This window comes from Mercenaria mercenaria, chromosome 9, assembly GCF_021730395.1.
Source record: "Mercenaria mercenaria strain notata chromosome 9, MADL_Memer_1, whole genome shotgun sequence".
Classification (NCBI taxonomy): Eukaryota; Metazoa; Mollusca; class Bivalvia; order Venerida; family Veneridae; genus Mercenaria; species Mercenaria mercenaria.
In genome coordinates, this window is record NC_069369.1 from 41775532 (window position 1) to 41788178 (window position 12647).

At 35.2% G+C, this 12647-nt stretch overlaps 1 protein-coding gene across 4 annotated transcripts in view; it reads left to right on the forward strand.

The window, feature by feature from the left end:
• The window catches only part of LOC123546989 (complexin-like), a 196688-nt gene extending 184772 nt beyond the window's left edge, over positions 1 to 11916 (forward strand). For all 4 annotated transcript variants that reach the window (XM_053551308.1, XM_053551310.1, XM_053551309.1 and 1 more), the window contains one exon: positions 9028 to 11916. Coding sequence is in view for 1 of the 4 variants with exons in the window: in XM_053551310.1 (XP_053407285.1) it covers positions 9028 to 9038 (11 nt within the window). In the remaining 3 variants the exon portion in view is untranslated. The remainder of the gene's footprint in view (positions 1 to 9027) is intronic.
• Positions 11917 to 12647: the final 731 nt, after the last annotated feature.

The window sequence follows — 12647 nt, forward strand, 5'->3', positions numbered from 1 at the left end:
TGATTTTGGGGTTTCTGGGATCAAGGTCAAGGTCATTGTTACTAAAAATAGGGTTAGGGTTAGGGTTAGCATATCTTCTACATGCATGGAGGGATTTTGATGAAAGTTGGCACAATTGTTCACCATCATGAGACAGAGTGTCATGCGCAAGAACCAGGTCCCTAGGTCTAAGGTCAAGGTCACACTTAGAGGTCAAAGGATACAAGAATGAAAACTTTGTCCGGAGCTTATCTTCTTCATGCATAGAGGGATTTTGATGTAACTTGGCACAATTATAGACCATCATGAGACGAAGTGTCTTGCGCAGTTCTCTTCTTTAGAATTACTTCCCTTTGTTGTTACTATAAATAGCTTATATTGTAACTTTTTCATTACTAGACGTAGGGAAAATTCGAGACCACTTTTCTGTAGTACAACATGCATGTTACATCCAATTTTGAGGTGTATATTGACCAATCTCTACCTGGTAAGGATTTTTGTGTGGACTTACCATTTTTTTTTTTTTTTTTTTTTTTTTTAAGATTAACTTCCCTTAGTTGTTACTATAAATAACTTATATTGTAACTTTTTTGTAATTGACCGTAGGGAAAAACCAAGACCACTTTTCTGTGGTACAACATAGTTGTTACTTTCTAATTTTAGGTGTATTTTAAGGTATCTCTACCTGGTAAGGAGTTTTTTTGTGGACTTAGAAAAACAAAAGAATTACAATGATTACTAAACAACCACAAAATTAAAATTACATCTGCAAATACAGGTGCTAGAGTAAAGAAATTTGCTGTGACGGGCGTATATTGTGACATTCTGGCACTCTTGTTTATTCTTATGAAAAATGTTGAAAACCTGGTTTCGTGGCATTGCCGCGTTTCTTGTTTTCCTATTACCCCCCAGCAGTGAATGGACAGCCCTAGTAGACTGATGATTAATTTGTTTAGTACTCAAATTTCTGGGTTTAATTATTAGTTACAATATAAGTAATGATATGTGCATTCTTTGTTTCCATAAAAAAAAAAAATAATAATTGCATATAACTCATTAATGGTGTCATCTATCTTGTTTAGGGTCAAGGTCATTTATTTTGATATGGTGACCTACTTTTATGTTTTTAACCTACAACATTCAAATTTGGACCACATGTATAGTTTTGAGTGGCTAGATGAACCTTGACACGAGTTGACCTTGATCTTCACCTAGTGACCTACTTTCACATTTCTGTAGCTACAGCCTTCAAATTTGGACCACATGCATAGGTTTGTGTACCGAAATAAACTTTGACCTTGACATTGACCTAGTGACCTACTTTCACATTTTTGAAGGTACATGCTTCAAGTTTGGACCACATAGTTTTGTGTTCCGAAATAAAATTTAACCTTGATTTTTACCTAGTACCTACTTTCACATTTCTCAAGCTACAGCCTTCGAATTTGAAGCACATGCATAGTTTTGTGTACCAAAATGAACTTTGACCTTGAAATTGATATAGTGACCTACTTTCACTTGCCCCATGTGGATCCGGGAAGGTCTGTATATGAAAAGAATTGGAACCACTGCCTTACCCTTGCATGATCATAAAAGTCGACTAATAGGGTCTTAACACTTGGTTTTGCTGTAACTCTGTGATTCCAGCAGGTATGCAAATTTTGATTCCATACTTCATGTCTTTATTTCAATGTAAATGAGATGTGAAACCAAAATTTGGAGTCCTGTTTGGCGCCATATAACCTATACTGTGTTGGTGCGCCATAAAACCCAAATAAATAAATTCGTATTTCTCAGGCTACAGCTTTCAAATTTGGACCAAATGCACAGTTCTATGTACCGAAATGAACTTTGACCTTGATTTTGACCTAGTGACATATTTGTGCTTTGCTCATAGCACACTCTTATATTGACCAATCTCTTTGATATTTGGTATGTAAATACTTTGTATGGAGCCAAAATTACCAATTGGTATTAGAGGTCACTGGATCCAAGGACTTTGGTGACTTGGATTCTGACATAGTTACCTACTTTTAGGATTTTGAGCTAGTCTTGAAATTTGGATCATTCAAAAATGTTTCAATGGTGGGCGCCAAGATCACTCTTTGATCTCTTGTTACAAAATTATGCCCCTTGTTCGACTTCAGTATTCATTCAATTGACAAGGCTGTTGAATAGTCGAGTGTTGCTGTCCTTCGACAGCTCTTGTTTTCCTGCCTGGTCTATACCTTTGTCATGCAAAACAGGATGTAAATATCAGTTTTCACAAATATTCCCCCAGATGAGACAACATGTCATGCACAAAACTCTGGCCCTTAACTGTAAGGTCAAGGTCGCACTTGGAAGTCAAAGGCCAAAAGGGCTTTTTTGCTGTCCAGTCTGTAACTCAGCAATCCTTAAAGGGATTTTAATATTACTTGGCACAAATGTTCACTACCATGAGACCAGGTCTCTAGGTCAAAAGTCAAGGTCACACTTAGAGGTCAAAGATCAAACTCAAGAATAACTTTGTCTGGAGCATTTCTTCTTCATGCATGGAGAGATTTTGATGTAACTTGGCACAAATGTTCACCACCATGAGGCACCCTTGTTTTTAGAATTACATCCCTTAGTTATTACTATAAATGGATTATATTGTAACTTTTTATTACAGGCTGTAGGGAAAAATTGAGACCACTTTTCTGTGGTACAAAATGCATATTACATGTATTTTGACCTATCTCTACCTTAATCCAAGTGTTTTGTTATAACATATTGTATATATAGTACAATATTGTTTATACATCATTGACAGAACATCAGTTCATTATGTTATACTGCAGAAGAGAAAATTAGGTGCCTTCCAGTAGGGGACTTTGTATTGCATGGCAATACTTCATTCACTTGTTTCTGTACAAATAATATTCATTTTAAAAGGGGGACAACTTTTTGAGAATATTTTAAGTATCCATCATACAGGACAGTGCTGACCAGGTAAATTGTTGGTAAAAGATGTTGTTTGTTAATCAAATATTTCTATGTTTTCAAGATATACTCCTAGCCTTAAGTCATGTCCACAGAATGTCACAAAATTATTGCAAAGCTTGAAAGAGTACAGGTATAAGTATTTAAATTCATTACATACAGGACCAAAAACCATGTATTTAAATGCATGACATAAGGGACTGATAATATCTACTCTGTTTATATCATATTATATTATTTACTCCATGATTCCATACTTTTCTATACAAATAAGATTATCAAATATACATGAAGAAATTTACAGCAAAACATCTGTTAAACAAGGTATTGTAAGAGATTATATTCGCTAACATTTGCACTTTTGAGTAACACCTCCAGTATATCAATTGACAGCGTGCCACTGTTTTGCACCAACAAATATATAGATGCAGCAAAAGAAAACTTGTAATGGTAATTTTATTATTATATTACTGTTGTTTCCACAAATGAGCATGGTTTTCTACCGACTGCCATTTTGCAGACAACACAATGTATAAGACATGCACACATCCCTAAAATAAAGCATGGTCTGTTTTTAGCGTTCTTAAAAAGTACAGTGTTTTACATCACAAGAAATGCTACAAGTACACAGTTGCAGCAACAGTATTGGTCAATTGGCAGAGGGTTTACACAAAATATATAGAATAGAGAGCAAGATACAATGGAATTCAAACCAGGTTTTCAAAAAACTGGTTATTTGATATGAAAATGTTGTTGGGTGGAGGGTGTGGAAGTGGGCATTGTCAATATTTGGTTTCCACCCACCTGCTTAGCTCAGTATGGAAAGCACAGATCTACAGATTGGGGGGTCATGAGTTCGATCCCCGGGCAAGGTGTATTTTCTCCATGATGATTTGATAACAGACATCATGAAACATATTCGTCCTCCACCTCTGATTCATGTGGGGGAAGTTTGCAGTTACTTGCAGAGAACAGATTTGTACTGGTTTGGTTAACTGCCCGCTGTTGCATAACTAAAATACTGTTGAAAAACTTGATTTAGGAATGATCGATTGCAGTGAAATAGGTAGCTTGTATTTAGACAGGTTTGGATTGCATATAAGGTCACTTGGGTCAAGTTTAAGGTAACTGTTGCTAAAAATAGAAAAAACTACCTATACACCAAGTTCCATTGCAATCACGCAGAGGGTCAGGTTCAAGGTCAGCATAACTAAATTAATCTGCTAAAATTCTATCATGATGCAGTGTTCTAGACTGATAGGTTAAAGTTACCTTATTTGCTATGGAATGGATGGGTTGTGGTTCAAATCCCAGTCACTTTTTAGCTCACCTGAACTTTTTTCAGGGTAAGCTATTAGTGTAAGCGGATGGTCCAGCATCCATTGTCCATCATCCGTTGTCCTGCATAAACATTTTTACAATATTGCACAAAGAAATTTGACACTACCAAGTCCTATATTGCGCAAAGAAACTTTGACACTACCAAGTTCCATATTACACAAAGAAACTTTGAGACTACCAAGTTCCATATTGAGACTACCAAGTTCTATATTGAGCAAAGAAACTTTGAGACTACCAAGTTCCATATTACACAAAGAAACTTTGAGACTACCAAGTTCCATATTGCACAAAGAAACTTTGAGACTACCAAGTTCTATATTGCACAAAGAAACTTTGAGACTACCAAGTTCTGTATTGCACAAAGAAACTTTGAGACTACCAAGTTCCATATTGAACAAAGAAACTTTGACACTACCAAGTTCTATATTGCTCAAAGAAACTTTGAGACTACCAAGTTCCATATTGAGCGAAGAAACTTTGACACTACCAAGTTCCATATTACACAAAGAAACTTTGACACTACCAAGGTCCATATTGCTCAAAGAAACTTTGACACTACCAAGTTCCATATTGCACAAAGAACCTTTGAGACTACCAAGTTCCATATTGAGCAAAGAAATTTTGAGACTACCCAAGTTCCATATTGCACAAAGAAACTTTGAGACTACCAAGTTCTATAGTGAGCACAGAAACTTGAGACTACCAAGTTCCATATGGCACAAAGAACTTTGAGACTACCAAGTTCTATATTGAGCAAAGAAACTTTAACACTACCAAGTTCCATATTGCACAAAGAAACTTTGACACTACCAAGTTCCATATTGAGCGAAGAAACTTTGTCACTACCAAGTTCCATATTACACGAAGAAACTTTGAGATTACCAAGTTCTATATTGAGCAAAGAAACTTTGAGACTACCAAGTTCCATATTGCACAAAGAAACTTTGACACTACCAAGTTCTATATTGAGCAAAGAAACTTTGAGACTACCAAGTTCTATATTGCGCAAAGAAACTTTGAGACTACCAAGTTCCATATTACACAAAGAAACTTTGAGACTACCAAATTCCATGTTACACAAAGAAACTTTAACACTACCAAGTTCCATGTTGCACAAAGAACTTTGACACTACCAAGTTCCATATTGCACAAAGAAATTTTGAGACTACCAAGTTCCATATTGCACATATAAACTTTGACACTACCAAGTTCCATATTGCACAAAGAAACTCAGAGGCTATTGAGTTCTATATTGCACAAAAAAATTATTAGAGAACCGAGTTCCATATCGCACAAAGAGACCTTGAAACTACCAAGTTCCATATTGAACAAAGACATTTAAAAATTCCTGATCAAAATACAGGTCTTAATAGCAAAGTCATTTCTAGATTTTCATTATGATTTATGTTACAGGTAATTAGATGTTGTTTTAAGTTCTGTGGCTTTGCTGGTAGATGTATTTTGTTACCATCACATTTATTAATTTGTTTTTATGCCCCCCGAAGGTAGGCATATTAAAATCGCACTGTCCGTCCGTGCATGCGTGCGTCCGTTCGTCTGTCCTGCAAATTCTTGTCCTGGATGTAACTCTTCCATCCATAAAGGGATTTTGAAATAACTTGCAGAAATGTTCACCATAATAAGACGACATGTCATGTGCAAGACCCAGACCCCTAGCTCCAAGGTCAAGGTCACACTTAGAGGTCAAAGGTTAACAGGGTCAGTTTCCTGTCCGGTCCATAACTCTGCCATCCATAAAAGGATGTTGAAATAACTTGGCGGAAATGTTTACCATAATGAGATGATGTGTCATGCGCATGACTCAGACCCCCTAGCTCCAAGGTCAAGGTCACACTTAGAAGTCAAAAGTTAACAGGGTTTGTTTCGTGTCCGATTCATAACTCTGCCATTTGTCAAGGGATTTTTTTTTAATTACTTGGCATAGATATTCCCCATAATGAGACAATGTATCTTGCACAAGACCCAGACCCCTAGCTGTAAGGTCAAGTCACGTTTAGAAGTCAAATGTTAACATGGTCTGTTTCTTGTCTGGTCCATAACTCTACCATTTATCAAGGGATTTTAAAATAATTTGATACAAATGTTAACCATATTGAGAAGGTGTGTTGCGCTTATGACCCGGGTCTCTCAAGTCAAGATCAAGGTCACAATCAAAATGATTCATACCTAAACTATTCTGGCATATTTTGCACAGACAACTGTAGCATTCTTCGAGGTCATTTGTCACTAATAGTGACAGCTCTAATGTTTATAGTGCTTTCCAATGTATTGTATTGTGGGCAATATTGTGGGCAACCACAGACTAAAGTATTATATACATTGACATTTTATGGAAACAATTTTTAAATGCATTTTTAGCTCCACTATTTGGAGAATAGGGGGGCTATTCTGCTCGCCCCGGCATCAATGTGTCACTTTCTTGGTTAAAGTTTTTCAGCAACCTTTGTTTTTCTGTCATATCTTTGTTACTATTGCTTATATCTTACTGTAACTTCACATAAATGTTGTCCAGCATACAAACAAAGTACGTGTAGGGGCTGGCCCCATTATACCCAAGGTCAAGGTCACCAAGGTGTTATACTTAGGTTATTTTTAAGGTGAACTTTGTTTTTCTGTCATATCTTTGTTACTATTGCTTATATCTTACTGTAAGTTAACTTAAACATTGTCCAGCATACAAACAAAGTATGTGCAGGGGCTGGGCCCATTATACCCAAGGTCAAGGTCACCAAGTTGTTATACTTGGAATTATTTTCATGTAAATTGTTTTCGAAAGCTTCATTTATAGACATATCTTTGGTACTTTAAATATTGAAATATATTTCTTTATAATCATCATCTGCATGTGTGGTAACAATCCCCATAACTCTGATTTGTATTTTTGACAGAATTATGCCCCTTTCATACTTATTTTTTTTTTTTAAATTGAAACATAAAATTGTTTTATTGTCAAATCGCCGAATAGTGGAGTGCGCTGTCTTACGGACAGCTCTTGTTGTTTTATTAGCTCACCTGTTATGTAGTGACATGGTGAAGCTTTTGTGATCGCCCTTCGTCCGTCAGTCGTCAGTTCACAATTTCTTGTGAACACAGTAGAGACCACATTTTGCAATTGATTTTAATCAAACTTGCACACAACTTGTATTGGTATAATATCTCAGTCCTTTCGAAAACTGGCCACATCCAGGTAGTTCCAGAGTTATGGCCCCTTAAAGAGCCAAAATGTGCTATTTTGGCTTTTGCAGCCACACAGAGATTTGATTTCATACAAACTTGCAAAATATCTTTAACAACAATAGATCTTGGATTCCATGATGAATCTGTCAGATCCAATCATAGGTTCTGGAGTTTGACCCCTGAAAGAACAAAAATTTGTAAATTTTTAACTTGTTAACACGATAGAAGTGACAGTTTGCATTCGATTTTGACCACACTAACACACAATTTAAGTCACAATAAAATCACACTTCCTTTCGAAAATCGGCTAGATTCCGTCTAAGTTCTAGAGTTACTGCCCCTGAAAGGGTCAGAATTTTCTGTTTTGGCCCTTTCAGCTATATAGGCATTTCATTTATGCTTTGATTTGATAAAAACTTGTACAGAATATTTATTTTGATGATCTCTAGGCCAAGATAGAAACTGGGTCATGTGGGGTCAAAAACTAGGTCACTTGGTCAAATGAAAGGAAAAGCTTGTTATCACTGAAGAGGCCACTTTATGACCCTATCTTCATGAAACTTGGTAAGGATGTTTATCATGATGACTTCTAGGCCAAGTTCGAAACTGGGTCATGTGGGGTCAAAAGCTAGGTCTCCACTCAAATCAAAGGAAAAACTTGTTAACTCTGTAGAAGCCACATTTATGACCATATCTTCATGAAACTTGGTCAGAATGTTTATCTTGATGATTCCATATGTCATATTTTTTATTTCGATGTAAATGAGATGGGAAACCAAAATTTGTAGTCCATATAACCTATACTGTGTTGGTGCGCTGTAAAACCCAAATAAATAAATAAATTATCTTGATGATTCCAAGGCCAAGTTTAACAGGTGAGTGATAAAGGGTCATCATGACTCTCTTGTTATATTTGGTGACTGTAATTGGGTGAATGTATAGGGAAATGATGGGCAGGTTGCATGTGGGTTCAGTGAGGTTAAGGTCACACTAATATTAGTGTCTGCTGTATAACTAAAGTGAGGCTTATATTGCCCATACAACCACTGTGTTCAAGGTCACTAAGAATATGTTAAAGAAGTATCAGTTCAACCACACAAAAAATAGATAAATATGAGGTTATAGTTGCTTTATATTCTTTTAGCAGAGCTCGAAGTATAGAAAGAATTCTCTTATGTTTGATGCATGCATGTGTGTGTGTGTAGTGATTTAAATATTATTCAGTGCATATCTTATTTTCATAACCTCCTTCAAAATAGTTTAGAATACAAATGAAAATTTAAATAATAAGCATAAATTTGTTTTCTGAATTTTCTTGTAGTGAAATTTCATCTTTTAATGAAACAAATATATCATTGTATATATAATATATTGTCAACTGAAGAAGCTTATTAAAGCGGAACTTGTTTTGACAAGACTGTGTTGGTTTATGAATTTCAGCATAGTCATTTAGCAAAAAAGTGCTTTAATGTTAAATACATACATAATAAATTCAAGTCACAACTTTGATACAATTAACAAGAATTGTTTTCCTGTTCATTTCAGGAGGTTCCTAATCAAAACATGCAACTTTCTTGAAGTCTGTTCAATAAATGCGCTCAGGAAAGGGGAAAAAAAAAGACTTACAATTATGTACATTGTTACATACAGAGTTATGCAATTAATTTGACTTACTAAGGTTCAAGTATTAAGAGTGACTTTTAGTGCAGCAGTATGTGTTAGTTTTTTCACTACAGAATTCTCTGTAAATAGAAATAGTAACAAAAAGCTTTATACCACCCTCTGCTGACCATAGATTACACAACTTTCCCTCAGATATCCTCTGATTTCTCTTCTAATGCATTTCTAGTAATTGCAGGAATTGCCTATTTAAACCTTAATAGACCGCAAACATTGGTCTGCTAATATGTTTTTGTAAGAAAAAAAGGCTTAGTCCATTTATTTTAGGATTATTTGTTGAAATTAAGTGTAGTAGCAATATATCAGGAAATTCTAGATAACTGTTGTGCATTTTGTTGTCATGGTAACCATAATGGAATTAAATGATTTTGTTTGATTAACTCAAAACATTGTCATCAACTTGTCTCCTGCCATTTTCCTAATTCACTTTGGAAGTAACCATTATTATGTTATATAAAACATTGTTTGATCTCCTGAGCACATTGTGGACAATGTGACAAAACTTAACTTTCAGTTACCGTGGTATACATTTGAAAATATGTTTGATGTATGCTAAACAGCTTACCGAGAAAGCTCTTATTTGATATTGATTAGTGGTAATACATAGTACAGTTATTGAAAATTTTCAATTTTTCTTTTATCAAAAAACTGATATTTCTTTTTTAGCTTGCGTGATTTTTGAAAAAAAATCCACAAGGTATTGTCATCACTTGATCGTCGGCATCGGCATTAGTTAAAATTTTTGTTTAGGTCCACCTTCTCTCAGACACTACAAGAACTACAGCTTTGAAACTTTGCATCATTAGGGCACTATGTAGGCCAAGAACTATAACTCTGATATACATTTTGATAAATTTTGGCCCTTACTGTACTTAGAAAATTTGAGTGTTTTGGTTAAATTTTTTGTTTAGGTCCACATTTTCTCAAAAACTATAAAAGCTACAGCTTTGAAACTTTGCACACTTGTTTATCATCATTAGGGGACTATGTAGGCCAAGACCCATAACTCTAACCTGCACTTTGTCCGAATTATGGCCCTTTTTGTACTTAGAAAAAAATCTGAATTATAACTCTTTTTTTACATATTGTCCAGACTTCGATGTCCATTAATTTTTACTTGAGTTATGCCCCTTTTTGTGGACTTAACAATATTACAACTATATCAAACCATATGTACTAAATTTCTTCTACAGTTCCCATCCAGTTGAAGTAAAACTTGGTCTACATCAGCAATTTCATATCTGATTACATTTTTGAGTAAACCCTTTTCTATACACCCCTGAAACAGGATTTATTATGTGACTATCTGAAGGAGCATGTAGGCATCGTCCACTACTTGTCTGCTCTCTAAACTTGAGCAGGCCTTGTCCAATTTTTAACTCACCTGTCACAAAGTGACAAGGTGATCTATTGTGACCGCTTGATGTCCGTTGTGCGTTGTCCGTCAACAATTTCTAAAAAAATCTTCTTCTTGAAAACCACTGGGCAGAATTACACCAAACTTCACAGGAATGATCCTTGGGTGGCCCCCTTTCAAATTGTTCGAAGAATTGAATTCCATGCAGAACTCTGGTTGCCATGGCAACCGAAAGGAAAAACTTTAAAAACCTTCTTGTACAAAACCACAGGGCCTAGGGCTTTGATATCTGGTGTGTAGCATCATCTAGTGGTCCTCTACCAAAGTTGTTCAAATTATTCCCCTAGGGTCAAATATTGCCCCGTCCCGGGGGTCACATGGTTTATATAGACTTATATAGGGAAAACTTTGAAAATCTTCTTATACAAAACCACATGGCCTAGGGCTTTGATATTTGGTATGTAGCATCATCTAGTGGTCCTCTAACAAGATTGTTCAAATTATCCCTCTAGGGTCAAATATGGCATGATGCATTGATTTAAACATATTTTATTTTGCAATATTGCATGATGCATTGTCTAGTACTAGTAGTCCTCTACCAAAATTGTTCAAATTATGCCCCTGGGGTCACTTGGTTATTATGTGAGTTATATAGGAAAAATACGTAAAAAATCATCTGATCCTATTTCCAAGACTGTTTAATTATAATTACCTGATGACCCCAAGTAATATGATGTCACTTGACTGTGACCTTGACCTACTGACCTACTTTCTTGTTTTTTAAGATACAGCCTTGAAATTTTGATGACATACACAGTTAAATTTGCACACAAATCGTAAAACTGAATTTCATTGACCATGAATGTGACCTACTGACTCTTAATATTTTATCATCAGTTTGACATTTGAAACATGTAGCTCATATTACTCAGGTGAGCGATCCAGGGTCATCATGACCCTTTTATTAACCATACTTAAAATTATGAAAATTGACATTGTCTGCTCTCTTAACTTGAGCAGTTCATATTCATTGTTCACTAAACTTAGTCCATAATATCTCGGCCAAGTTAAATGTACTTTTCCTGTTATGAAACGCAATTTTAAAAAATCGGGATATCTGTTTTTGGTTATTTTTTAATTGGTGAACCGTTAAATCATCAGAATGGTTAATTATTTTACCAAACATAATTCTGTGTTTACCTCAACACCGGTAATCTGACCTTGTTATTATTTCAGGTGTCCACTTTTGTTATTGCAGACAATATTTTCAAATCAGGAAAGAACAGTGTTGTAGGACAATTACCCACAAGAACATTGTGCTCTCCAATGAAAGAAATGGACTGCTGGACATTATCTGCCAGTTTAAATGTCCTCTCTACCATTTCAACTGAGGGGAAAATGTCCAGCAGTCCATTTTTTTTGGGGGGGGGGGGGGGGGGGGGGGGGGGGGGGGGGGGGGCAACCGTCCTGGGGGTTAAATGTTCAGATCCCTGAAACAGTTGATGTCACTGTCTTTTACATTTTTAAAGTATTTACAGTTGACTGATGTAGGAGATGACCTATGGATTTGCATTGTTTATTGTTTAATAAGATAGCTCATTAAATTTAAACCCATGATTTACAAAGTCACTTTTAAAGTCAAGTTTATTTGGAATTAGTGTTTGTTTCATTTAATTGTTAAAGGTTTCAGATATTACATACATTTCATTTAACTGAGATATACAAAGCCATTATTTTTAAAATTTAGATTGAAGATTTTTCGCACCATGGGGGTGTTTTAATGACTGACACCTGGCAAGTAGACTGATGGTCAAACAACTGCATTGTTCACAATTGCATCTGAATTTAAAATTATTCCAAAAAGACTCAGATTTTCTTTATCAAATTAAAAAAAATTTATCAGTTGTAAAGAAATTTTGTGATTAATCATTTACCAATTTCACTGGAGAATAATTGGACGTTTGAACAGTTACATTCATAAACAAAGTCAAAAAATGGCTGAAATTTGCAATTAAAAAAATACCAAAATCATTTTGCAACAATAAATTTAAACTAATTAAGATATTTTGAAAAATGAAAGTTAAAATGATGTGTGATATGAATGGTAGAGAAATCCAGAGAAATACCT